Genomic DNA, 27,500 nt, shown 5'->3' with positions numbered 1-27,500 from the left:
ATTGGCAAGCTACGACAACTGGTGACGAAATGGAGATACCACTGCTGAGCTGATTTGTCTGTACGTGGGAAGACCACGCCGAGTTACGCCTCCGTTGGGAAAATGAAAACGCAGTCTTGGGAAAGGCATCACGAATGATGCCAGGAAGAAGGCACTAATGTTACATTGCGCAGGGCCGCTGGTACAAAAAGTGTTCGAGACAGTGCCTGATACGAGTACTACTTACGTCATTGCCATCAGAGCGCTTGATGGTCACTTTGTGCCTCTTGTGAATAAATTTCATAAACGGTATCGTCTTTGTCAAATCAGCCAAAGAGTAGGTGAGACGACTGATCAGTTTGTAGCCCGAATACGTCAACAAGCTAGTTACTCTAAGTTTTCAGACAGCGAGCAGAAAATCATTGACCAAATGGTGGAAAAGCATCAGAACCACAAAGTCTGATTCAAGCTTATGGAAGAAGGAATAGCCTGACCTTGACAAAGCGTTGTCATTGGCCAGGACGATTGAGTCAGTGGGAGTACAGTCAAAGGAGATAGCAGAACGCATGTCCAAATCAGAACCAGTAACAGGGAAGGCATACAGGATGAGGGATAAAGAATGTCCAAAAAACACTTTGGCAAAACAAATGGAGGAGCAGACGATTGCAACCTGCAATAGATGTGGCTGGAAAAGCCACGGGGCTAATGATCCCAATGGTACAACAAAGAATGCTGTGTGCCGGAAGTGTGAGTTGAAGGGACATTATGTAAGGCAATGCAAGACTCAGCATAAAGGCAAAGCAAAGGAAAACGCCATTTTTGTGTCCGAAAATAACAATGGAGAGCAAAACACAACGGAGGATAACGAGGATGAGTACGTGTTTACGGTAGACCAAAAAATGGCACGACTACAATAGAAATTGGAGGCCTTCCTACAGAGGTCATCATTGATGATGGTGCATGTTGTAACATCCTGTCAACGACTCAATGCGAGAATCTGAAAACGAAGGGAACCCATCATACAAGACCCACAGAGTACTGTTTGATTATGGAGCAACACAGCGACTGGAGATTGTCTACGGTTTCATAACAGAAGTGAAGTCGGGACAAAACAAATAGAGGCAGACTTTGTCGTTCTTAAGGGTCACAGTCCCATTTTGTTAGGTCGCGGAATTTCAGAGGCCCTACAACTGTTAGGATTTGGACACATACAGGAAGAACACCAGAATACCTAGAATGATTTGCAAAGGAAGTACGTTAAATTTTTCACTGGATTAGGTAAACTGAAAGATTTCAAAATTGGAACTGCATCTTGATGAGTCGGTGCAACCAGTTGCACATCCAGCCATACGGATTCCTTTGGACTTCGAGCAAAGGTGGAAAGAGTTACAATCGTTATTAGGCATTGACGTTATTAAAGAAGCTCAATGACGTCATTTATCAGCCCTGTTGTAGTGGCTTCCAGGACAAACGGCAAGGTCAGATTATGTGTTGACATGCGACGAGCCAATGAAGCAGTCTACAGAGAACGGTATCCAATATCAACAGTGAACGAAGTGGTTCAGGAGCTCAGTCATAGCAAGGTTTTCTCCAAGTTACATCTAAAATAGAATTATTATCAGATTGAACTAGATGAAGCTTCACAAGGAATAATCACATTTGCAACGGACAGAGGTTTATTCAAGTGCAAACGGCTTATGTTTGGAATCTCAGCGGCTCCGGAAATGTATCAAAGCATTTTCCAGTAGACGTTGCAAGGGTGTGACGTTGACGTTCATGGGACGTACGATATTTCATGACATCACGACGATGTTAGACAAAGTAGCGGCAATTAATGCTGCCAGACCTCCAGAAAATGTCAGTGAAGTGCGGTAATTTTTGGGACTGGTAAATTTTTGTTCGAAATTTTTACCAGACCTAGCTACTTTAGCAGAGCCCTCCGAAAATACACTAGAGCAAGAAAGCATTTTAAGTGGGGTCGAGAACAAACTAAAGCCTTCCAAGAATTGAAACGTATGATGAGCCAAGCTCAGTCTAGTAGGACTAGGCTAAGGGGCAGTATCAATTCAAGAGTAGTAGGGCACATCATGCATTATTGAGTATGTTAGTCGAACCTTATCTAGTGTGGAGAAGCGGAACTCGTAAACAGAAAAGGAAGTACATGTTTTGGTATGAGCTTGTGAACGATTTGCACTGTATCTTTTGGGGAGAAACTTTCGTTTAATCACGGACCATAAGCCTTTAGAAATCAATTATGGCCACAAGAGCAGACCTTCAGCTTGAATTGAACGATGGGTACATCGCTTACAGCTATACAATTCTAAGTGGTGTACAAGCCAGGAAAATACAATAGTGAGTACCCATTGTCGAGATTGGTCGTCCACGCCACTGCTAAATGTGAAAATGAATTTGATGAGTACATCAGGTTTGTGGTATGCCAAGTAGCCATTACATCTCGTGAAATAGAGCAAATCTCCAGAAATGACTCAGAACTACAGCGTGTTCGGGACATCGTTCTTCGAGGGACCAATTAGCGGTACCCATGGACTACAAGCATGTGTGGGATGAGCTGACGACAGTCGGTCATGTAGTTCTATAGAGTTTTCGAATTGTAGTAAAGCAGGATCTTCAAAAGAGAACGTTGAATTAGGCTCATGAAGACCATCTAGAAATATCCAAGTGCAAAAGGCGATTAAGAAGCAAGGTATGGTGGACGGGGATTGATAGAGCGATAGAGGGAATTTGCAGGACATATTGCATGGCTGCCAGCCCACTAGGTTACCGAGCAGACCTCTTCCCACAAGAAGAACAGAATTTTCCACAGGATCATCGGCGAGTGTAGCAGCAGATCTGCTGGGATCTATGCCCACGGGAGAGTACATTTTGGTTGTGACTGAATGTTACAGCAGATTGTAAGAGATCAACATCTTGCGGACAATCAAAGCATCGAACATGATTTGGAGTATAGAGAGGATGTTTGCTCGTTACCGTTCACCTGATTACATTACTCGGGACAACGGACCCTAGTTTATTGACCACTGTTTTAAAGAATTTTTGAGAGCCTATGGCGTAACACATCGAACAACACCATCTTTGTAGCCGCGAGCAAACGGAGAGGTAGAGTGGCAAAATAGGACTGTCCTCAAGGCCATGAAGATCGCCCATGCAAAGAGGAAGAACTGGAGACGTGAATTACAGACTTTCTCTTTGCATACAGGACACCGTCTTATTGTGAGTCTAGCGGAGGCATTTCTCAATCGGAAATTTGTTGCAAGTTTTCTTTTCCGACTGTGAAAGAAATTTAGATGGAAAAACGCGGGACACCGACAAGAGAAAAAAATACACTAAGCGTAGCGAATAACAGCAGCAATGACGTTGACGGACACGACATCAAAGTGGGAGGCAGAGTCATAGTAGAACCAAGAAAAGAACTAAACTTTCAACGAATCACGAAAAAGACCCTTATAAAGTCATTGAAAAAACAGGACAAGAGGTTATTGTGCCAAGAGGGGACAGGACTTTATGAAGACATGTTGCACACACCAGACTGTTCCAAGAGATGGAGATAGATGAAGAGATGCGGTCAAGGAAAGACGACGAAGACAAATGACTGTCAATGGGTGTGATTGATAGACTGACAGCGCAATCTGTACAGAGTCCAGCGGAGAAGGAGAAGAAAAATCAGAGAAATGAAGCAGAGACTTCGGCACGACCACAACGACCAGTAAGTGAGAGAAGAACATTGGATCATTGAAGGACTACAGATGTCTGACTGTAGTCTGACTATGTATGTCAGACTAAAGTAGTTGGTGTGTGTTTTATCATTATTTGGTGTTGCGTTTGTTTAATTGGAACTAGGGAAGACGATGTAGTCTTTAGAGTAGCGTGTACTGGGATGGAGGATATACTGGGTAGAGGGAGCTAGTTGGCTAGTGCGCAGAGTAACGATATATAACCACACAGCAAGTGTATATCGGTAGGCTCCTGCAGTAATCATAGGCTGCTGATTGGGGGTCGTGGCCCCCATGGCTCCCGTGGTTCCTACGCTTATGGATGACATATGCCAAAAGTCTGACCATACGAGACTATTAGGTCACTCAGAGCCCTTCGTCTAGGGTTCTATCTACTACTGCAATCTTATAATGCAAAGTCTTGATCCCTTCAATACAGGTTATAGAAGTAATTCAGTCAGGTTTGCCTTCAGTGCAAATTAGAGGGTCCAAAGCTTTGGTTACGGAGTGTTTGGATTAGGTCTAAACGCAATATGTGCATGTCCGGTCTCGTTGCACTTTCGGCTTTCCGGGTATTGGTCACAACACTACGTGGTAGTGTCTTTCCTACCTCTAATTAGCTAATGAGTATTGAGATGAATTTCAATTTTAATTATACAAACCGTTATAATTTTGTGCCAATTCTTCTTTACTTTGTCTAGTGTATCAGCACTGTCCTGTACATAGAAGTCACGTCGGTGTTTGAATTCTAGCAGTTGAAGACCAGACGAGGATAAAAACTGTAATCAAATATGTACAATATTAGTTAATTGATTAAGATACATGGACGTACGCTCTGCTATACTTGGAGGCACTCTGAGTATGTGATGGGTTTGTAGCACATTCTGGTGATGTAGTCTTTAAACTCCTGAGTCACTGTACCATCGGATTCAGACTTGATTAAACCCTGCATGACAAGTCTGCCACCAGGTTTCAACCAATCCTAAAAAATCGAAACTAACTTATCCGCCTAGTCATCAGCACTGTATCATTAATTAATTAACAACAAATAAATTGAATATATATATATATATATATATATATATATATGTATGTATGTATGTATGTATCCACACACATACTAACAGGTGCTCGTGTGTTTCTTTCAATTTCTAAGAAACATTTGAGTCGGACTGTAGCATATGCGGTACAATAGCACAACAGTTAACAAAGAAACTCATTGACAGTCGATGCTCACATAAGCTTTTCTAAACATTGGAAGATAGTCTTCAGCATTCACGTGCACAAGAGATCCCCAAAACAAAATTGCGTCAAAACTCTGAGGCTCGAAGTCTAGCTTCCTCATGTCTTTCTCCATAAACGTAACCTGAGAACAACTGTTTTATTAATTTGTGAAACGTAAATCAGTAAATGCAGCAAAGTTTTTGTATACACGTACCTTGTCAGTTAGACTTTTCATCTCACTTCTGTGCCTTGCTAGTGTCACCAACGAGCCAGAATATTCAACACCAGTAACAGTAGCACCGACGTTCTGCAAGACAACAACATTATTTATTAACCTCCGTAATATACGTTACTTGGGCGGCTTCTACAGCTTAAGTTCATGTCACCTCAGCAAGACAGAAAGCCATTCCTCCTGATCCTGATCCGACATCCAATACAGCATCGCCCTCTGTCACGGCAAGCCTTTGAACGAGATCCTTTCACATAAATACCAGAATGATTCTAATAATTGAAATTATGTAATTCTAATTGATATACACAAAGTAATATGCTGTTAACAAGAGCAACAAAACCAACAACAATATGTTTGCATATTCAACGTTATGGGACTTGGATATGCTACGTCTATATTTGTGTGCGACAAACCTACAATTTCTAGCCATTAACTAAGTAACAAAAAATTACTATTAATAATTACAAATAAAAAAGACGTCACACTGTAGCAGCAGAGTAACAGAAGTATATATAATAGCAAATACATAAATTTATGTCAACGATAGTTCGCTGTTGTACAAACACGGTACATTCGTGGTAAGTTTTCAATTCACTTTGTTGCACTCTGTGTTGTTTAGACTCCATGCAGAACGCATGCATCTGACACAAAACAATATTAAACATGTTCTGTTCATGCAACTTATTTGGTTATAACCTAATTAACTATCAAGTTTTAACTATTTTGTTCATCTATAAATTAAAAAAGAGAGCGCTACTCCAGAAAGACCTTTATATAATTATGGCAAGCTGATGTTGTTCTTTCTTACTGATACAGTACACACACACACACACACACACACACACACACACACACACACACACACACACACACACACACACACACACACACACACACACACACAACCGCTCCACTACTATTTTGCTTCCAACATCCTTGTCTCCAGATATAGAATAAGCGAGATGGACAAGTGAAGAAAATATCTTTATGAAGGTATGTGGTTTCCCAGATCACATATCATAGGGAATTGGAATTAGACATGGAAACTAAACTTAAATGCACTAACTGCCACACAATGAGCTCTAAAAAAAAATTAATTTTGATCAAAGACAGTTGGAGCAGAAGGCGGAGAATAAAATTGTATTTAGCTATAACAACTCAAGATCATGCAGATTCGCTGAAGTAGGGTAGGCCAGGTGGGCCATGGTTTAGCCAACATTTGAAGATGGACTCTGCTAAAAGACTTTTACTTAGGAAAAACTTTCAAAAAATTGGTTTAAGTAATTAATTATATTAGGTATTTTTTACGTTTACTATGGGCGAGGCTTGGCCACACCAGAACTGGCCAACCAAACATTTGTATGGAGTGCTCCACCGGCTCTAATTCCAAATAAATTCAATCGACTCTTTCCCAGATCTTCAACGCAAGATTTATAGATTGAGCTATCTAAATAAGAATTGATAACTTGTCTATGGTACGAGTATGTCTCATATCCCTAGGATTTAGCCACAGCGATCAGTCATTTTCCAGTCTTTCTAAGTTTGGAGCTAAGCCATGGCTCATCATCCCATGGTATGAAAGTTGAGAAAGCCACTCTCGTACAATAGTGTAGCCTCGTACCAAACCCTCTCGCGCCGCCGTGCCCGGTTCTTCTTGTCGTGATACGAGACTACCAAAGTCTAGTCGATGGACGAGAGGCGGAGCCCGAGTTACCACATATGCCGAAAATGCCATTTAGTTTAGCGCTGACAGGCAGGAGGGTCTTGGACCCGGACTCCTACCTCCGCATCTTGTCACGTCAGCTTCTGAAATGACGAGCTAACGAAGAAAGTAGGGGACTGGTGAAAGCAGAAAGGACAACAAATTTGAGCTCGTGTCGCAACGGCGCGAAAGCTAACACTGAGTGGACGTGCCAACGTCAATTAACCTAAATGCATGCGCCCTAATTCTGGTAAGTACCACTCCAGACCCAACGCGTACCAGCTCACGGGGTGGAGTCAATCTACGCCACACACCATTTTACACCCAGACAACTTGCATCAATTAGCAGGATAAAGCAACACATTTGCAGAACGAGATCGACGTGCACGAGCGTAATAGCCAAACTTCTAATGCAGCTAGTGTTCACGGCGTGCAGCCTAGAATAAACTCTGTACTGAAATTTGCAGAGCATGACTTAATATTAATTAGTATGACCCAACCGATGGCGCCTACACAACATACTCGATCCCAGTTGACATAACTAAAATTTACTATACACCTTGCAAGTTGTCTCTCCTCCTGGACTGAGGAATCCGACGCCGTAAAATTTTTCAACGCATTGAACCCACTCGGGAGCGTACTTACCGTAGCTGGCAGCTCTGACGAGCCGAGACATGGACAGACGAGTTTTGATCCGGGAATTCTAGATCAACACTCGGCCCTGTAAAATAGCGGAGACAATTATTGGTATAAGCACTGAAGTTGTTGCTACGCGTTCTCGTCTCTCCCATTAAACAGGCACCGGCGTAGCGTGGTCGTCATTTTTTGGAGGGCTAATAATTAGGCCGAAAACCAAGTTCATTTCTCACACGCAAAGCCACGCCCATTGTCTACTTTTCTAGCAAGCAGTTTGTATACACCTAACTAAGTAAATAATATAAATTTTAGGTTACCAACAAGCTGCGGGACTGAGTGCCGTCAGTGTGCGTATAAGGAGTGGAAACATGCACTGTTATAGTCCGTGCCAAAAATTTTTTGCATGGCTCACTGCGATGATCAATTGCAAATTAAATGGCATTTTGATGACAATAGAATATAGAAGACCAATTCAGTGCAAACGACGTTGACCAATTTTTATCACTTTTGTAATATAGCGAGCAATATAGGTTAGCTAGTTAGTTAGAATAACCTTTGGAGAAAGTACCACGGAGTGCAAGCAAATCATTAGGTAGCAAAGCGGCAGGAAATTCCATGCTCCTGTCAATCGGGTTGTCGACCTTCAATAACTACACTTACTTAAAGGAGAACTCCCACGAAATTACAAGTAACGTTTTCACGATAGTACTAAGTGCTCTGACTCTATTGGTACCTTTCTTTTTTAATACAACTCTTTCTGAACGGAGAAATTGAGCTTCGAACATGGGGGCGTAACCTTATGGCAGTCGCCATTTTGAAATGATGACGTAGCAATATCTTACTCGCGTATGTTGCTCTGTGTTGCGAGGATATATCTAGGGTCAGTCAGAATTTGAAAGGATGTAGCATCTAATAACACAGTATCTTGGATGCTCACTAAGAACGTCCTTGGGTGTGAGCCGTCTACGATGCGTGGTAATGTCATTTACTATTACCTCAGGCCATACGCGTACAAGGTTGACTAGGCGGAACAAATGCCGTGACTGAAAACGACCTGATACGGTCACGCTGACTGAATAGGGCATGTTGTAATGTGCGAGTAGAGACTATAATTTCACTACGTAGAAGTAATATTGCAGCTAGTCTACTGCCGTTGACTTGTGAGTTGTCCATTACATTACAAAGAATGGTTTACTGTATTGCGTTCGGTTGCAACAACAAGGACGGAGATCGCAAACGTGGTGTGCGCTTTCATCACTTACCTCTTAGGAACAAGCCTCTGCTGAAACAATGGCCGACAAAGCTTCGATTACAGAATCCTCCTGCTAGACGTAGTAGCTTGGTCTGCAGTGAACACTTCGAACCGGACTGTTTTCAACGAGATTTGCAAGCAGAATTACTGGGAACAAAACCACGAATTCACCTCAAGCCAGATGCTGTCCCAACAATTTTCACTTTCACCTCCAAACGAAAACAACGATCAACAGGACAGAAACGAAGACACAATCAGGTTACTATTTACTGTCTGTTTCAATCAACCTGTCACTTAGAGCAGACCCTGTTGATGTAGGCCCTTACTGAAGTAATGAAACAACATGCTAAGGTTGCTAGAGTGCCTGACTCTGATGATGATTATGAGCACCACCAAGAAATCGACAAAGAAAACAATTCTCCTGGAACCAAAGCACGTGAATTTTGTGATGCTTCAACGCAATATGATCTTAGACACCTGGCTGAAACAAAGGAACATTCATACTGTGTGAGAGAATCTTCACCAATTCCCGAGGACATGCATTCTAGTCAACTTCAGCCACCACAAATTGCCCCATGGTTAGTAACACCAGTAACTGACAGTTGTCAGTCCACAGAGTCTGATGAAGAGGCACATTCTCCTAATACAGACAGTGAAACAGAGAAATACTGCGTCTTTGACACATCTTGTACTTCACAAGATTCGGATATCGAAATGGGTGGTCAAGAGGACCAAAAATTCATTGTTTTCAGAAATTCCTTGAGTGAACTGTTCCGATTCTGCCCAACATGTGGCTCTTCTGTAGTCAGCCAATCAGAATCAACAAGTGGAACAATGTTAGTAGTAAAAATGGAGTGCTCAAAAGGGCATAATGTAAACTGGCAGTCCCAACCACTTGTTGCTGGTCTACCTGCCGGAAATCTTATAACCGCAGCAGGGATTCTGTTGTCAGGAGGAACATTCAGCAAATTCAGCCACTTTGCTCAAATCATAAAATTGCAATTCATCTCGGAATCATCATTTTATCGATTGCAAGATGAATGCCTGTGTCCTGTGGTTAATGAAACGTGGAAGAGTCACCAGGAATCTATACTAGAAAACTTCAAAGACAACCCTTTACACCTACTGGGAGATGGACGATGTGACAGCCCTGGATATTCCGCTAAATATTGTACATATACTCTAGTGGAGCAAGATACAGGGCTTACTGTTGATTTTCAGTTGGTGTAGGTCAGCGAAGTTTCCAATTCTGTTGGGATGGAAAAAGAGGGGTTTCTACGATCAGTCAATGAGCTAGTAACTAAAGGATTAACTGTGGCTCAAATTGCTACTGATAGACACCTGCAGATAACGTCTGTCATGAAAAAGCAGTTCCCTGATATAGATCATCAGTATGATGTTTGGCACGTTTCAAAAAGTGTTATCAAAAAGTTAACCCAACTGGGTAAGGCAAAGGGCTGTAGTAACCTTCTTCCATGGATAAGATCTGTGGCAAATCACTTGTGGTGGTCATCAAAATCATGTAATAGACAGGCTGAAAATCTAAGAGAGAAATGGATTTCTATTATTTACCATACAATCAATGTCCATTCATGGGAGAATGCTACATCTTTTGGCAAGTGTGAACACAACGAATTGTCACTTGAAGAGAGCCAACGAAAGCAGTGGTTAAAGAAATGTTCTCCTGCACATGATGCACTGAAGTCGGTAGTCCTAAACAAGAAGCTTTTGAAAGACCTTGACAAGCTAACGGACTTCAGCCACACTGGTAATTTGGAAGTTTACCATGCTCTTCTCACTAAATATTGTCCTAAGAGGCAACATTTCAGCTACAAGGGGATGCTTGCAAGAACATAGCTGGCTGCACTTGATCATAACCACAACACAGGAAGAAGGCAAGCTACCACTAGCAGTGGAGAAGTGAGATACAAGGTGGTTTTTCCCAAACCTACCAAGATCTGGGTTGCAAAGCCCATCACTGAATCAAAGAGCTACGGCTATCTGCAAGGAATCCTGAAAGCAGTTTTAAATAAACGACAGCTGAATCCACAACCTCTTCGAAAACACAAAGCCAGACAACCTCCAGTGATTTTACCAGCCAACATTGCCACCTGTGAAAGACCACTCAAGGAAACTGTTGTTAGTGCTCGTAAAACAAGATTTACATAGAACATACAACTATGGCATATAAACGCTATAGCATGTATAAGATGGGACATTAGTTGACACAGATTCTTAGAATTAGGTAGTTACAAGCATTATTGTCAAAATCATGTCTAATCATGATGCTCCCTAAACCCCACGTACACTTCGCCTTCTTCTGGGAAAGGTCTTCGAATAGCAAAACTATACATGATGGTATGACCATTTTAGCACGCCTGCCCAGTCTCGTAAGAGCCCAATGTGTGAACTGCCTGTATGCTGTCGACCTCAAAAGCCTGTAAAGTGAAAGACAATAAACAAAATGGCAATACCGTACGCACTTGTGTCAAGAAACCTGTGATTCAGAGGTTCTGTGAAGAAATCTTCAGTGACATCTACCACTGAGGACACGTCGTAGTTGAGGCAGACAAGCTCAAAAGTTGCGTGTTCTACCACACACCGTAAACCACAGAGTCTCTAACTTAGCGTGTCAAACTCTTGGCAGCAAAGGCAGTGGGCATGACAACACACTGACCACATGTGCACCAGTCTGAGTTGACCAAGCGCTCGGGGATTTCGTCCCCTGTGTCCGAATCAATTTCATGAGAGTTTCCCGAACTCGAACTGCTCTCAGCGTCATCACATTCGGGCTCAAAACTGTACGGAAGCTACGCCATATACTCTGATGACAACACATGCGCAATCGGTAAGATATTCGTACGTCATCATCTCAAAATGGCGACTACCATAGGGTTACGCCCCCACGTTGGAAGCTCAATTTCTCCGTTCAGAAAGAGTTCTATTAAGAAAGAAAGGTACCAATAGAATCAGACCACTTAGTACTATCATGAGAACGTTACTTCTATTTTCATGGGAGTTCCCCTTTAATTAAAATAATTGATGGATAGGCTTCTGCATGCTTTTTGATGCGGTTTTCTTTGACTCTTCCGTTGCCGGATAGCGTAGTAAACGTCTCAAATAAGTGATGGTCATGCGTACTTTCCGTGTCCACGACTTCTCGACACTAGTTTCATCATACTGAAATGGTGATGTGTATTGTCAAAGAAGTAGAGTCAATTAACGTCGTCGATTGTCAACATACTACTCTGACATTAAGTGGACTGTCACTGTTTAGTAACTTAAAATTATAGTTTTGCTTAAAGCGGATTGACGCCCAAAGTTTTGAAGAGCTACAGCCTCCCCCCCTCCCCCCGACGCTACGCCGGTGATTTAACACGATTAGAGGAGTGACATACTGAATCCTTAGTAGCGTTTTCTTTGTCAACTAGAAGCCACATAGAGACTCGAGCAAAGTCTCTCTCGCCCCTAGCTGCCGTACCCCGTCTACGCTACTCTGTAGCACGTTCAAGATGCTAATTTAGATTCCAAGACTCTTTGGCGCGTAATGTAAAGTATTTACACTATTCAAATATCTACAAATGTTTTCCAGTAAACCTGGTTACAGTAACTAATAGATTCACTAGAGTAGCTACAGGATGTTGAGCTCACTGGGAGGTCCACTGTAGCTAGAGCAGCAAGAGAACCTACCCATAAATCATAAATGCCCCAGGTACACTCCTGAGTACTGGCTGGCTTCAGACGGTGCACAGCCTGAAGTAAACTCTGAGCATGAATTGACCCAACTAAGGGCACCTCTAGAGACAACATACTGCGAGTTGAATAAATTTAAAAAAACTATAGCTTGCAAGTTTTCTCTCCGCTTGGACTAAGAAATCGAAGCCGTAAAATTGTTCAATGGATTGAACCAGCGTATTGTACACCTTCGATATGGCCAGACGAGTTTTGATCCGGGAATTGTATTGCAACATCCGGGATCTTTAACATGACTGCATAGTTTTTACTGGTACTGTACGTATAAGCATTGAACTTTTTGCTACTGCTTCTCGTCTCTTTCAATAAACACATTTGGAGGAGAGACATACTAAATCATCTGTAACGTTCTTTTTGTCAGCACAGACTAGAGTCAGTCTCTCCCGTCCATGCGTGAGTGTGCGTGTGTGTGTGTGTGTGGGGGGGGGGGGGGGGGCGGGCGGTGGAGCAGATGGTAGAGCGTTGGTGATGACATCCGGGATCTTGTATTCCGTGATGAGGCTTGAAGGTTCGATCCTGGTGGAGGCGACACTGTCGCAGTTTCCTTGAGCAAGAAACTCACCCACACTTGCTTCTCTCGACTCAGGAGTATAAATGAGTACCTGGTCATTGACTGGGGTGGACAAGACCGCTGGCTTGGCAGCAACATCATGCAGCAGACGGGTACGTGTGGGCCTTGGTGTCAAGTCCCAGAGCTGCACCATTATCAGTGCCCCTTGATGACTCTGACCAAGCTCCAGGTGGATTGTAGCGCTGGTCCCATGACTCCACGTAGCGCATGGAGACCCTGTCTCTAGAGGCATGGGGAGCTATCCCCGCAACTCACCTCATGGTCGACGTCGAAAGACGTGGAGGGCTTAACATTTGTCCATTTGTCCATTGTGTGTGTGTGTGTGTGTGTGTGTGTGTGTGTGTGTGTGTGTGTGTGTGTGTGTGTGTGTGTGTGTGTGTGTGTGTGTGTGTGTGTGTTACATTGTACGTATAAAAGGACAAACGTACATATTCGAACCACGCCTACAATAGAAGCAAGTCGTCGGCGCTCCTCCTTCGGCCAAATTTTGGAACAGCTCCTGTTTTCTAAAGACTTACACCTAGTGTTACAATCTATTCAAAGTAACTTATACAAATTAGAGATAAATACTTCAAATTAAAATAAATTTATAGATTATTCGACACGCACAAGAGATAACACTTAGTGATGAAACGGAAAAAGCGAAGTAGCCATCTGTCTGAGTTACTAATTGCCTAAATATATTGGACAACTTTGACAATTAGCACACAAATAATTTATTAGTGATGCATGCAACACCAAAGATATCTCGTGCATGTGTTATTTAGTTCTCCTTTGGTTACAGTGGTCGTTGAGCCACCAAAAGGCAAAAATACATAGCACCTTCTTCCGCCCATCGACGCTTCTCTTTCCAAAACAAAACGGCTCTCTCCAATTCCTCCTTTGATATATCCTGAAAAAAACGTACGACATTTAGATTTTGAAAGGCACACTCACGATTGCACACGCACACTTGAGCCGGTCTCAAGTGAGGCAGCCACTGGCGTAGCGTCGGGGGTATGGTGGGGTGGGGTGGGGTGGGGTGTGTGTGTGTGGTGGTGGGGGGATGAGGGTTGGAGCTAATGCCTCCACAATCTTTGCAGGAGTGTCAAGCAAAAGGCTAAGCGCTATGTTTTCCTCGGGTTACCAAACAGTGAGATGAATCTTTGTCCACACTATCCCAGCCATGGCGGACGTTCATACTAGAAAAGTGAAAAGTAAAATATTGGCTTGGCTCTGCAGTGTGATTGATCAGCTCCTCAAACCTAATTAGTAATAAGGACTACGCTACGCCGGTGCCAGCGGTAGCTCTTGTGTCGTAGCTATCTATGGCAGGTGTCATGTGTTCAAAAGTGCCTTGCAAGAAAATCAAGTTTGATCCCCAGAAAGCTCTTTCTAATAGTAGCACTGTTTAAAAGTTGCACTTGCGCAAAGATGCATGCAAGAAACAGTCGGATTACTAATTCATTCAGGCATCGATAAGACGGGGATGGCAGCAATGTAAGCTCTAATACAGATTATCGGTGCTCACTGTAAACTGATCGCGTGCTCTTGCTTAGCTTAAAATCAGCGAAAGTCTAGTTTCGCATAGCCAGACCATATTGACGCGTCATACTTCTCGCCAGGAAGTATGACGCTGCGATGGCGATTAGAAATAGTTGTATGCTTTCCGGTCACGTGAAAAAACCTCGATCTGGCTCAAAGTGCCTAGTCACGTAGAATGCTAGCTTGTCAAATTTTACCTCAATTTTGCAAAATTAAGATTTTAGATTAAAAATTAATAAGTTCCGATAACTATCAGCTAGCAAGAGGGGCTCCGCAATCTCTTACTGCAAACATCTTGATCCTTCCAATACAGGTTACAGAAAACATTGTGTCAAACTATAGCGCCCAGTTAAGTGTTTGCGGCTACGGAGTGTTTGAATTAGGTATTTTAATCAAAAAACTATGAATTGCGCATGCGTTAATGTGAGTGTACCCCCTTTAGGTATAGAAGATGAGATCTTCGCCGGGGTTGATTATTTTATACCCGTCAGTATCTAGCCTCGTCCACAGACTCTCTCGCGCTAGTCTTGTCCGGTGCCCGTATAACAATTCCAGGCGCGAGAGAGTCTGGGATCATCCCGCCTACTTCCTGCCATATCTCCTTTCTAAATGCTCACTAAGTGTCACCCCCAACGTCATCAACTGTCACCCCGAACGTCATCAAGTGTCCCGTAACTTCAAAATCAGATTAGCGTTAGTCTAATCCAATAAACGTATCACAGTGGATGCTATGACCATTGTTTGGTGTTTGTGGCATATCCAGCACTTGCAGACAACTGAAGCATGTTGAAAAGGTAAGACTAGGGAGTGTTGGTGACGGGTGTCGTGTAGGCTTGTACTCTGAGATCTACAAGTGGCGGATCCGGAGTGATGACCTTCTACGTAGTTCACACGCGGCCATTAGCGTTTGCGCGCAGACTAGACTCCGTAGCAAAAAGCGCGCAATGGCAAGGAAAGGGGTTGATCTTGACACGAAACTACCGTCTACCCTTCAAGTATGAAAACAAATACATCTTTTCGCGAAAGAATAGCCCTGGAAGCTTCAAGTTGACCCTCCAGACGGTAGTTTCATGTCAAGATCAACCCCTTCCCTTGCCATTGCGCGCTTTTTGCTACAGAGTCTAGTCTGCGCGCAAACGCTAATGGCCGCGTGTGAACTAGCTAGAAAGTCATCACTCCGCCAATTGTAAATCTCAGACTACAAGCCTACACGACACCCGTCACCAACACTCCATAGACTTACCTTTTCAACATGCTTCAGTTGTCTGCAAGTGCTGGATATGCCACAAACACCAAACAATGGTCATAGCATCCACTGTGATACGTTTATTGGATTAGACTAACGCTAATCTGATTTTGAAGTTACGGGACACTTGATGACGTTCGGGGTGACAGTTGATGACGTTGGGGGTGACACTTAGTGATCATTTAGAAAGGAGATATGGCAGGAAGTAGGCGGGATGATCCCAGACTCTCTCGCGCCTGGAATTGTCATACGGGCACCGGACAAGACTAGCGCGAGAGAGTCTGGGGACGAGGCTAGTCAGTATCCCGTTGAAGATAAATGAGAATGTAACAGAATGTCCTGTTTTGAGAAATTAGTAGCGAGTTTCCCGTTCAGAACATATATCCGGGCAGCAGAAACTTAGAAGTCATCTGCATTTGTCACTTTGAAGACGTTGCTGCCGTTGCGGAGACTGATGTAGCGAACGTGACAGCTATTCGACGCGCGTACACGGGCAAACGCTGTTGGCGTATTTTTCACAGACCCGGATATACTGCAAAATTTGTTTTTATCGACCTCTGCGGCAATCAACGGCAACGGTCCGCGCGTATCGTCAGTTCTTAGCAACGGGCAGTGTAAATTTGGTGGAGATCCGATGTGCCGTTCCACAGAAATTCGCGCCCGAGTAGATGTGGGTTGGATCGGCAAGAAGTTTTGTCGTCCCGGGAGAACTGCGGAAAACGACGACAATCTCACTGTCGAGCTTTGTGGATTCGGCGTGCATGCAGGCATAAAAAATTCGGCGTCGCTGCGACTCGCCTTTCTTGGGGATCCCGTCTTACATACTAACACACACACACACACACACACACACACACACACACACACACACACACACACACACACACACACACACACACACACACACACACAGCTCTCCTTTATACATATAGATAGCCTTGTGATCAGTCTCGCTATGGTTTCGGTTTTTCAAGATATTGGTCGTGAGGCTACAAGGTGGTGTCTTTTCTATCTCTCATTGAGATGAATTTCTAGCTTATACAAACCTTCACAATTTCGTCCCAATTCTTCTCTACTTTGTCTAGTGTATCAGCACTGTCTTGTACATAGTTGTCACGTCGGTGTTCAAATTCTAACAGTTGAAGACCAGACGAGGATAAAAACTGTAATTAAATAAGTATATTATTAATTGATTAAACTACACGAACGTACACTCTGCTATACTTGGATGTATTGTGAGTATGTCAGAGGCTTATAGCCCAATCTGATAATGTAGTCTTCAAAATCGTGAGTCACTGCGCCATCAGATTCAAACCTGATTAAATCCTGAATGACCACTCTGCCGCCAGGTTTCAACCAATTCTAAAAATTGTATTCTATTTTGTCCGTTTAGTCATCAGCAATAAGCATGTAAATCATTAACAACAGCTAGACTGCATACCCACGGAAATACTAACAGTCTAAACAGGTGCATGAGCATGCGCATGTACTTTTCCAATTACTAAGAAAATATTTTAGTCAAATTGTGGCATGCTGTAGCACAACAACAAAAAATTTAGTTTACATTTAAAGCTTACATAAACTTTCTTAAACATTGGAAGAATGTCTTCAGTATTGACGTGGCCAAGAGATCCCCAAAACAAAATTGCGTCAAACATTTGAGGCTCGAAGTCTAACTTCCTCATATCTTTTTTCCAGAAAAGTAACCTGAGAACAACTGTTGCACTTAATTTGTGAAGCGTATACGTAACCAATAAATGCAACAGTTGCTTTAGACACTTACCTTGTCAGTTAGACTTTTCATCTCACTCCTGTGTCTTGTAAGTGTAACCAATGAGCTACAACTGTCAACACCAGTAACAGTAGCACCGACGTTCTGCATGACAACATTATTTATTTACATCATTTACTTGGGCTGCTTCTCACAGCTTATGTTCATGTCACCTCAGCAAGATAGAAAGCCATTCCTCCTGATCCTGATCCGACATCCAATACAGAATCACCCTCTTTCACTGCAAGCCTTTGAACGAGATCCTATCACATAAACATTAGAACGATTTCAATCAATTGAAATTATGTGTTCTGATTGATATGCACAGATTCAATTGGTTTCTTCATTATAACTAAGAGATCAACAAGCAGCAGTTGTGCACTATCATCACACACCCTGGCCAATTGAAGCTCTTTGGCTAAATACACCGACTCTTTTTTTCCAGAAAAGCGAGAAGAGTGATATTCGCAGCATGCACATCAGGCTTCTGGAGTGGTTCTCAGATTAGAAGAAACCCATAGCAGCGCTATACGCCTGAGATTTAATTCTCTAGACTAGTAGTGTACTATATCTTTGGCTATTCAGCACGTACATCTATGCTATAAGCACAGGATAGAAAGGTAACGGTAGATCTCCTGCTGTCTACCGCTAAGCGGGAAGTGCTGCGTGGGTAGGCTTGGTGCCACATGCAGCAACAATGTTAATTATCACTTCAAACCAATTCCGCATGTGACTTGAGCAAATCAGCATTGAATGCCGTTTGACAACCAATGCCGATTAGGTGTGAAAAGAGCAATGCGTTGGAAGTGTGATATGAAAAGGCGTAAAGACACAACCCACCCTCTAGATATCTCTAGAGGCCTTTTGTCTTTCATAAGCCATGACAATCTGTCAAATGCGTGAACTCAGACAGCAATCGGCGAAGATTGAAGCACAGCCGCACATGCAGACAACTTGGTCACAAAACGTACGTCCCCAACACCTAGACCTCGATCCTGCTATTTCAACTACCGGAACTCTAGCCTTCCAAGTAGACTGACGTCCGGCTGCTGGACCGCTAGCCACTGTCATAGCTAATGGCTCGAAGTCCGTTCATCCCGGTTCCGCAGAACCCTCGCGAGCCACCGTACGTAATTTACCTTGCAAGTTGTCTCTCCTCCTGAATTGAGGAATCCGACGCCGTAAAATTTTTCAACGCATTGAACCCTCTCGGGAACGTAATTGAGAGTTACACGCCGAGACATGACCAAACAAGTATTAATCCGGGAATTGTAAGAGCTCGCTAAAATTTGTACCCCGGATTAACAAATTGTATTCCTAGACTGTTACTCGACATATCTTTTTAATAATACGTTCATAATTTCTCAACTCGTCGAAGCTTCCACGTACGCTCCAGAGCGGGTTCGGTGTGTTGAGAAATTTTATGGTGTTGGATTCCTCAGCACAGGAGGAGAGAGAACATGCCCGTGGTCAGCCGCCGGGTGAGTGTGTTCTGTCAGTGCTCGAGTTCTGTCTGTACCGGCAGCCTTGCAAAACCATGCTGAGCGCACGCTCAAGCGTGCCAGTTTCAGGAACATGGGCTAGCTAGACAGGATCTATAATCCAACGAGGTTGTTCTGTTTACACTTCAAACCACATCAGCATTAGCCTCGTCTCCAGACTCTCTCGTGCTAGTCTTGTCCGTTAACCGTATGACAATCGCAGGCGCGAGATAGTCTGAGATCATCCCGCATATTTCCTGTCATATCTCCTTACTAACTGCTCAATAAGTGTCACCCCCAATGTCATCAACTGTCACCCCCAATGTCATCAAGTGTCCCGTAACTTAAAAATCAAATTCGCGTTAGAACTCATCCAATAAACGTACCACACAGGATGCTATGACCATTGTTTGGTGTTTGTGGCATATCCAGCACTTGCATGCAACTGAGCCATGTTATAAATGTAAGTCTATGGAGTGTTGGTGACGGGTGTCGTGTAGGCTTGTAATCTGAGATCTACAATTGGCCGAGTGACGACCTTCTACGTAGTTTATATGCGCATCTCCCATGCGGCCATTAGCATTTGCGCACAGACTAAACTCTGTAGCAAAAAGTGCGCAATGTCAAGGGAAGGGGTTGATCTTGACATGAAACTATGGCCTGGAAAGTAAACTTGAAGCTTCCAGGGCTATTCTTTCGCGAAAAGATGTATTTGTTTTATACTTGATGACTTCTCGAAGGGCAGACGGTAGTTTCATGTCAATATCAACCCCTTCCTTTGTCATTGCGCGCTTTTTGCTACAGAGTCTAGTCTGCTCACTAATGCTAATGGCCGCATAGGAGATGCTCATGTGAACTACGTAGCAGGTCATCACTCCGCAGGCCCGTAGGCTAGAGATTCAGGGGGAGGGTTGGGACGAACCGCCCACTCAAACGTAAAGGTCCGGTCCGCTTTCGATCCAATGTATTATATATTTTGAGACGTATAGTACGCAAAACGCACCTTTAAATTTGAATGCGTTCCTATTATGTCGAATTCTCTCTATTGTTTTCATGCAATCCCTACATTTCTCGTCATTTCTATATAATATGTTTTTAATTGTAGTGTCTACATATCTAAAAGAGTGCTCCATGCATGGACGCAGCGGTATGATTGTTTGTTTTTTGTGTGGTCGCAAACCGCTACCTGCTCCTGTTCACTCCTAAAGCATGCGACCATTTCTACTTCGAAAAACAGCTAGTGCACTTGCATGAAGGTGGCTGGTTTCTTGTACTTTGCTTTGTGCTGGCGTTCGTCTGTAAGTCGTAACGTCACAAAATGTTTGTTCCTCATGCGCTTGCAAACCGCTGCAATTTTGCTCTCCACCTTTAGCTAGCACGCAGCCTTTTCTCACTTTGAAATATGGTGTTGTTCGCGGTAGTCTGCAGGTCCCTGCATCTATGCGTTCGTCTGTAGTTTGCAAAAGTTGACATTGCAGCAGGAACGAGACGACGAAGCTGCTGGCCGGCTTAAAGAACATGCAGCACATGTGCCCGTCGACGGATCGCGAAAGCATCTTCTAAATCAGGACTGTCGAAACAGCTTCAAGCAAATGCTTGGTCACTTATACAAGGTTACATATTATCCGGTATTTTGTGTTTTCTTCGCCCAATAAGTGAATTGCATGATGCTACAATTGTATATACGCGGAAATTTGTGTTAACTAACTTAATAGTAGTTGCCCCAGGCAAAGAATGGACTAATCAGCTAGTATATGTATATATATAATTCGAAAGGGTAAAAAGTAACATGTATACATGGTCCATTTTGGTGTCTTACGCACCGCCCACTTTTGAAGCCAGCCTACGGGCCTGCTCCGACAATTGTAGATCTCAGACTACAAGCGTAAACGGGACACCCGTCACTCCATAGACTTACCTTTTCAACACGCTTCAGTTGTCTGCAAGTGCTGGATATGCCACAAACACCAAACAATGGTCATAGCATCCCGTGTGGTACGTTTATTGGATTAGTTCTAACGCTGATTTTGTTTTGAAGTTACGGGACACTTGATGACGTTGGCAGTGACAGTGACGTTGGGGGTGATACTTAATGGTCCATTTATAGCAGTTAGTAAGGAGATACGGCAGAAAGTAGGCGGGATGATCCCAGACTCTCACGCGCCTGGAATGGTCATAAGGGCAACGGACAAGACTAGCGCGAGAGAGTCTGGGAATGCGGCTACATCCGCATGTGGTTTGAGCGAATCGAACGCGGTTTGACAACCATTGCTCATTAGGTGTGTAAATGACAGTGCGTTTGAAGTGTGATGTGCATATCTCTAGAGGCCTTTTGTCTTTCCTAGATAAACCATGACAATCTGTCGAATAGCGCGAACTCAGACGGCAATCGGTGAAGATTGAAGCACAGCCGCACATGTAGACAACTTGGTCACAAAACGCACGTCTCTCTTGCAACAGCTACGACGGTAGTTCAGAGGCAACAATAGGTTCGACAAACAAATGTTGAAGTTGTCCGTCCACGGGCTTACACTGTACGAATTCTCCAGTTGTCACAGTACTCTACAGGCGTGACATGTACACGATCGAGTGGAATGCTTGCAAGTGAATGACACTACGTAGACTTCGATCTTGCTATTTCAACTACCGGACCTCTAGCCTTCCAGTAGACTGACGTCCGGCTGCCGGACCGCGCTAGCCACTGCCATAGCTAATGGCACGAAGCCCGCTCATTCCAGTTCCGCGGAACCCTTCCGAGCCAACGTACATAAGTTACCTTGCAAGTTGTCTCTCCTCCTGAACAGAGAAATCTGACGCCGTAAAATTTTCCAATGCATTGAACTCACTCGAAAGTGTAATTGACAGTTACAAGCTGAGACATCATCATCATGATGAAATAGTAATCAGGGCTCGAAAAATCGATCCAACTAGTTGTCATCATTTGACGAGTTTCTAAAATATTTAGGTCTTTAAATTTTAGTCTAGGACGTTATGTTGATATCAATCATGGTGTTTAGTGGTATATCGCTATTTTGGAGCTCGCGCGAGGAGAGGACAGTTTACGAGTCTAGTGCAAGCATACAGGCTAACAGCACAGTACTCCGTACTTTACAATGACATGCAACCAAGAGTATCCAACACATTACCGCTGATCCAATGGATACGACGTGCTAGACTAGACAGAACTAAAGTCTGTTCATGCATTAGATGGACTGAGGAATTCAGCGCGTAGCAGGAGTATAGTATGAGTTTCCGAGGTCTAATTAATATCGATGGACAGCTCTTGAAGAGCTTAGTTCAATTATAATAATCATATATTTCTTGCTATGAACAGAAGACCAGCATTAAGCAACTTCCGGAATTGTAATGAGTTAGCGGGTGGAGACAAGCTTAATCAGATCAATCTAGAGACAACCCCCAGTGAGATAACTCTTTATCAAACTAAGAAGGAGTGTAACAAAATACTAATGACACAAACAATTAGAAACTCGTGTATAGTACAAGCAAGCATTCATTGATTTCCTGTGGCTTGCATTTGATTTTCGTCATAGCTCTCTGTGGAATCAGACTCACCAGCATCTGACTCTTCGTTAGGGTTTACTTCAATCACCATATCTAGTGGTTTGCGTCCTTGTGACAACACACGCTAAGAATGCAATCAGTCTAAGATAGCTTCTTATACAAACATAACATCCGGCTTTCTTGATAATCTGTTTAGCTAAGGTCCAACCCTAGGCACGAGTCCATCTAATTCGTGGACAGACTTTAAGATACTTTCGCGGAGGCAGGAAAGACAATGGCATAGCTAATTGATTTAGTAATTGAAGACAGGTCACTTCTCTTTGTCAAAACAAGGCGGGGTATCAATCACCTAGCACATCGCGGAAGTTGTCTACTAGAATCATATCTACGCTATTTCGACCTACAGGATTTACCATTGTCTCCACTTCCTTACGTCATAAACTTTATGCCTTTTACTCTGTCGGAATCCTGAGCTGGTCTTCGCATACCCCATTTTATTATCCGGGATATGAGCAGTTTGTCAATTTATCTTGCTGGCGTAATAATGTACTACGCGTACATGTCATTGTACGACAAATGTCCCAATGCGAGCGTCAACCGCGAAGCGGCGCGTTTTTCAGTACACAGTACAGCTATCCGACTGCATCTAGAGAACGCCATTACAAACTAGTCATTTGACGACCTAGACTACAAAGCTAGTCGTCAGTTATAAGATTTAACTCGTCAAATGACGACTTGACGACCTATTTTTCGAGCCCGTACATGACCAAACGAGTACTAATCCGGGAGTTTTAAAAAACTCGGCAAACTGTGTACCCCGGATAAAAAATTGTATTCCCGGACTAAATTTCAACATCACGTGTTACTAATACGTTCGTGATGTCTCAACTCGTCGAAGCTGCCACGTACGCTCCAGAGTGGGTTCGGTGCGTTGAGAAATTTTATGGTGTTGGATTCCTCAGCGCAGGAGGCAAGAGAACGTGCCAGGTAATCTGCTGTCAGCCGCCGAGTGAGTGTGTTCTCGCAGTGCTCGAGTTCTGTCTGTACCGGCAGCCTTTGCAAAACCATGCTGAGCGCACGCTAAGGGAAGCCAGTTGCAGGAAACATGCCAACGAGGTTGCTTTGTTTACATATCTAATCACGTGCACTCGAACCATTAGTCAGAGCTGCCAACTCTCCCGCATTGAGCGGGAGACTCCCGCATTTGGGATCCTTCTCCCGCATTTGGGATCCTTCTCCCGCATTTGGGATCCTTCTCCCGCCTACCCGCATTAGGCATCCTATCTCCCGCATTCTGACCATTGGTGGGTGTGACCAAAATGATGGGCGTGCCTGTTCTGTGTAACTGCATTTACCCTACAGTTCTAGTACATGCATGTGTACACGCATACTTGATATCCCAACATCAATTTGTATGTGCCAGCCCCTCTCATCATTCGGCTCTTTTCTAGCATACTTGGTCTAAATACCGACATAGAAGGTGGAAAGGGGGAGGGGCTGGCTACCTGGAAAAGCGATGGAAGAAGGCCACAAGAAAATAGAATCCAGAAAATTCCAACTAGCCACGAGAATGTGCTTGTACTTTGTTCTTAGACTTTTATAGCAGGCAGTAGTACGTACAATACAAATTCTGTGTTTAATTAATTAACTATTATGTTTAGTAATTGGTGTTGATACTATGTGTCGCTAATTAGGCACATTAATTAATTGGTTATACATTTGTTGCACTATAATTTAATTAATTAATTAATGGATTACACGTACTCCAACCGGGCATGCAAATACTTAAATTTTGATGATTAGATATTATTTATATATATTATTTAACACTTATTACAATATAAATTTATTAATATTAATGCTATTGTAGGCGTGTCCAAAATGTAGACTCCCCGCATTCTCCCGCATTTTTTCCTTCAAATTCACGCATTTTCACACTGCTAGGTTGGCAGCTCTGGTATGTGCATGGATTACACGCGCGTAAGTACTAGAAGTATCAGGTAAGTGCTCTAAATATACTTTCCCACGGGTTCTTTTGATGACTAGAGTAAGTTGTGACAGCAGAGACACTGCAGATACAAATGTTTTATAGAACCGTGTATTATTTAGTGTCTAATTGACGTTTGTAAAAACATTTATGTAATAGGATCTTGCTCAAAGGCTAGACTTGAAGGCGGGTGATTCTGTATTGGATATTGGGTCAGGATCAGGAGGAATGGCTTTCTATCTTGCTGAGGTACGATGATCAGATGTCGTAATCTGTTGCAGAAGCCGCCTCTAGACGGGACGGATACATAGAAATAATGTTGTTGTTGTGCAGAACGTAGGTGCTGTTGTCACTGGTGTTGACTGTAGTAGCTCACTGGTGACACTTGCAAAGCAGAGAAGCGAGATGAAAGGTCTAGATGACAAGGCAAGTGTATTCTTTGGATTCAATGATCTATAGAGTTTAATTTTTCAGGCAACTGCATGTTCTTAGGTTACTTTTATGCAGAGAGACATGAGGAATCTAGATTTTCCGCCTCAAAGTTTTGACGCAATTTTGTTTTGGGGATCTATTGTGCACGTGAATATTGACGACTGTCGTTCAGTTTTGAGGAGAGCTTATGTGAGAATTTAAAATGTGAATGATTTACTTTGTTCTTGTGCTCCAAAATATATTTTTGCTAATTTGAAGAAAACTTACATTTATACAAACATGCAAGCACATTTGCTAATTTTATACATTGAGTGTACTATACGACCTTGAACTTTTGTAATATACAGTTGTTGTTTATGTTGTGTTTTCACAAGCGCTTGAACCGTTTAGCTACCAAATGGTGTAAACTGATTGAAATGGACCTTTTACCATCTGCACTAAACTAGTTATATTTTAAACCTAACCAGCTTTTTTAAACCTGTTTACTAGTTTGATAGTAAATTTTTAGGTTTAGCAGGTGCATTGTTTAGGTTTAATTGTCACGTGATAGTAATGCGTATGTTTGAAGTTGGCCTGTCACACCACAACTGGTGCTAGCCATGACTGGTTTGGGCTGGGGTTAGGGTTAGGGTGCAGTGCCGGATTCAGGAATTTTTGAAAGAGGGGTTTCACTGTTAGCAGTTATTTATAGCATTACTAATTTTCTCTTTTCTAATGAAATTTTATGAAATTATTGAACCACGCCTATTGGATAAAATGGGGGTTGAAACCCCTTAACCCCCTCTGGATCCGGCCCTGGGGTGAGAATTAGGGTTAGAGTGAACGTTAGGGTCCGGGACCACTTAAGGCAATAACGTACCAACAACCACAACCTGTCTTCCAGAACCAGTTAATTAAGGCGGGGGACCAAGTATAACGTGACAGGTCGGTGACAAACCGTTTTGAGTGTACCCACAGTGGTGGGTACACGTATATACACACACACACACACACATATACATATATATATATATATATATATATATATATATATATATATATATATATATATATATACACACACACACTGCATATCTATCTATCTATCTATATATATATATATATTTATTCATTCATTTATTTATTTATTTATTTATTTACTTACATATTATAATTAAGCTACGAGCGTAAAAGAAGGACACCACAATAAGTGGTGGACTGCTTCGCGAGAAGCTCACTCTAAACGGGTTGAATTGACTTCCGGTCTGTCTGTCGGTATGTTTGTACCTATCTATGTTTGTAACTATGTTTGTTTGTAAGCATGTGTCACGGGGGAGTTTGTCAGGCAATCAGCAGTCGTTTTGGGACGCAAACGTAGGTGACGTAATACTAGCTTGTCAGCGTGAATCACTCTCGGGAATTGGCAGAGCCAATCAGCAGACCTTTGGCACATCAACAATGGGTGACGTAACAATCCCGCGCATTATGACAGAAAAGCCGAGATGTCGTAAACCTCCATTTTACGGTCAAACTGTCGTCAAATCGAGAAGCGCAGAGTAAAGATCAGGTAATAGTTGTTCGCGTTTGTTACTTTTTACAAAAGAATCGCAAAACAAACGAATTTATCGTTCTTCAAGAAGCCAAGCGAAGGTCCCATGGGACCATCCATCTAGCTAGGCACCGTTGCATAGGCACCACCAACATGTCATCCGCGATCTTCAAGAGAGCAATGTATTCTAAGTAGGACTGATGATAAACGATCGACGTCGTCTTGCAAGAAAGACTCATAGGAAACGTTGACGCTGCTTAATTAATATCTTCTGGATCCGGTCGCTAGATGTACATGATGTCGCTTCACAGTATATTCTATGCAGCTAGAAGACGTACATCGATCTCTAGCTACAACGAAATAGCGGAAACAAAGATGGCGACGATTCAATAAAAGTATGATAATTTGATAGTCCATCTCAACAGTTAATTAATTTATTAACTTCCAGTGATACAAGAGCGCTATACATGCAGAATTGAGACATAACGGAGATAACAAGTCCGTGCCCTGCAAGAGTTGCGTAGCTGTGTGAATTCAAAGTAGTGTGGGACATTGATTGTATTTAGTTAATTATCTTTAATCACATTGATAAATCCAGGTGTTTCAAAGAATTGCCGTTTACATTCTAGCATCAAATAAGCTAATAATTAATATGATTAATTAATAATAATGACAATAATTTAACAAAATTTAATAAACATACATTGATATTTACAATAAATACACACACACGAAGGACACACACACACACACACACACACACACACACACACACACACACACACACACACACACACACACAACGTCACTTCTGTCACTTGTGCTGAATTCGAAGTGTAGTGTGGAAATTGATAATATTTAGTTAATTATCTTTAATCACATCGACGCATCCTTGTGTTTTCAAAGAATTATACATTCAAGCAACAAGC

At 42.8% G+C, this 27,500-nt stretch overlaps 5 protein-coding genes across 5 annotated transcripts in view; 3 read left to right on the top strand and 2 right to left on the bottom strand.

Annotated features, from left to right (window-relative positions):
- The window catches only part of LOC134177820 (uncharacterized), a 6,667-nt gene extending 1,299 nt beyond the window's left edge, over positions 1-5,368 (bottom strand). Inside the window, exons 1-5 of the mRNA XM_062644600.1 lie at positions 5,321-5,368; positions 5,149-5,241; positions 4,948-5,076; positions 4,555-4,692; positions 4,373-4,489 (exon numbers count right to left, since the gene is read on the bottom strand). Coding sequence (XP_062500584.1) covers positions 4,373-4,489; positions 4,555-4,692; positions 4,948-5,076; positions 5,149-5,241; positions 5,321-5,341 — 498 coding nt within the window. The 5' untranslated portion in view covers positions 5,342-5,368. The remainder of the gene's footprint in view (positions 1-4,372; positions 4,490-4,554; positions 4,693-4,947; positions 5,077-5,148; positions 5,242-5,320) is intronic.
- A 3,517-nt stretch (positions 5,369-8,885) lies between these two features.
- LOC134177631 (uncharacterized) lies at positions 8,886-9,986 on the top strand. The gene has a single exon (XM_062644406.1). The coding sequence runs from the start codon at positions 9,090-9,092 to the stop codon at positions 9,984-9,986; it is 897 nt and encodes a 298-aa protein (XP_062500390.1). The 5' UTR covers positions 8,886-9,089.
- A 27-nt stretch (positions 9,987-10,013) lies between these two features.
- Positions 10,014-10,613, top strand: LOC134177630 (uncharacterized). Its single transcript, XM_062644405.1, has one exon. The coding sequence runs from the start codon at positions 10,014-10,016 to the stop codon at positions 10,611-10,613; it is 600 nt and encodes a 199-aa protein (XP_062500389.1).
- Positions 10,614-13,743: 3,130 nt separating this feature from the next.
- On the bottom strand, positions 13,744-18,870 carry LOC134177481 (uncharacterized). The gene is made up of 6 exons (XM_062644265.1): positions 18,761-18,870; positions 17,795-17,884; positions 17,634-17,726; positions 17,428-17,557; positions 16,897-17,013; positions 13,744-13,972 (listed from the first exon to the last, which is right to left on the bottom strand). The coding sequence occupies exons 1-4, from the start codon at positions 18,863-18,865 to the stop codon at positions 17,501-17,503; spliced, it is 345 nt and encodes a 114-aa protein (XP_062500249.1). The 5' UTR covers positions 18,866-18,870; the 3' UTR covers positions 13,744-13,972; positions 16,897-17,013; positions 17,428-17,500.
- Positions 18,871-23,474: 4,604 nt separating this feature from the next.
- The window catches only part of LOC134177203 (uncharacterized), a 9,770-nt gene continuing 5,744 nt past the window's right edge, over positions 23,475-27,500 (top strand). The window contains exons 1-4 of the mRNA XM_062643960.1: positions 23,475-23,611; positions 24,771-24,860; positions 24,945-25,037; positions 25,104-25,232. Of these exons, the coding sequence (XP_062499944.1) occupies positions 23,504-23,611; positions 24,771-24,860; positions 24,945-25,037; positions 25,104-25,232 (420 nt within the window). The 5' untranslated portion in view covers positions 23,475-23,503. The remainder of the gene's footprint in view (positions 23,612-24,770; positions 24,861-24,944; positions 25,038-25,103; positions 25,233-27,500) is intronic.

The sequence above is a fragment of the Corticium candelabrum genome, chromosome 3 (genome assembly GCF_963422355.1).
Source record: "Corticium candelabrum chromosome 3, ooCorCand1.1, whole genome shotgun sequence".
Classification (NCBI taxonomy): domain Eukaryota; kingdom Metazoa; phylum Porifera; class Homoscleromorpha; order Homosclerophorida; family Plakinidae; genus Corticium; species Corticium candelabrum.
The sequence above is the reverse complement of the archived record's forward strand: the minus strand, read 5'-3'. Positions and strand labels throughout refer to the sequence as shown.

What these genes read in the sequence shown, in the direction of transcription:
- LOC134177631 (XM_062644406.1), top strand. Translation starts at nt 9,090, where the DNA reads ATGAAACAACATGCTAAGGTTGCTAGAGTGCCTGACTCTGATGATGAT.
- LOC134177630 (XM_062644405.1), top strand. Translation starts at nt 10,014, where the DNA reads ATGGAAAAAGAGGGGTTTCTACGATCAGTCAATGAGCTAGTAACTAAA.
- LOC134177481 (XM_062644265.1), bottom strand. Translation starts at nt 18,865, where the DNA reads ATGTCTCGGCGTGTAACTCTCAATTACGTTCCCGAGAGGGTTCAATGC. An exon ending in GAGGAGAGACAACTTGCAAG is followed by an intron (nt 17,885 to 18,760) that starts GTAAATTACGTA and finishes TTTATGTGATAG; the next exon opens with GATCTCGTTCAAAGGCTTGC. An exon ending in TGAAAAGTCTAACTGACAAG is followed by an intron (nt 17,558 to 17,633) that starts GTAAGTGTCTAA and finishes AGTTGTTCTCAG; the next exon opens with GTTACTTTTCTGGAAAAAAG.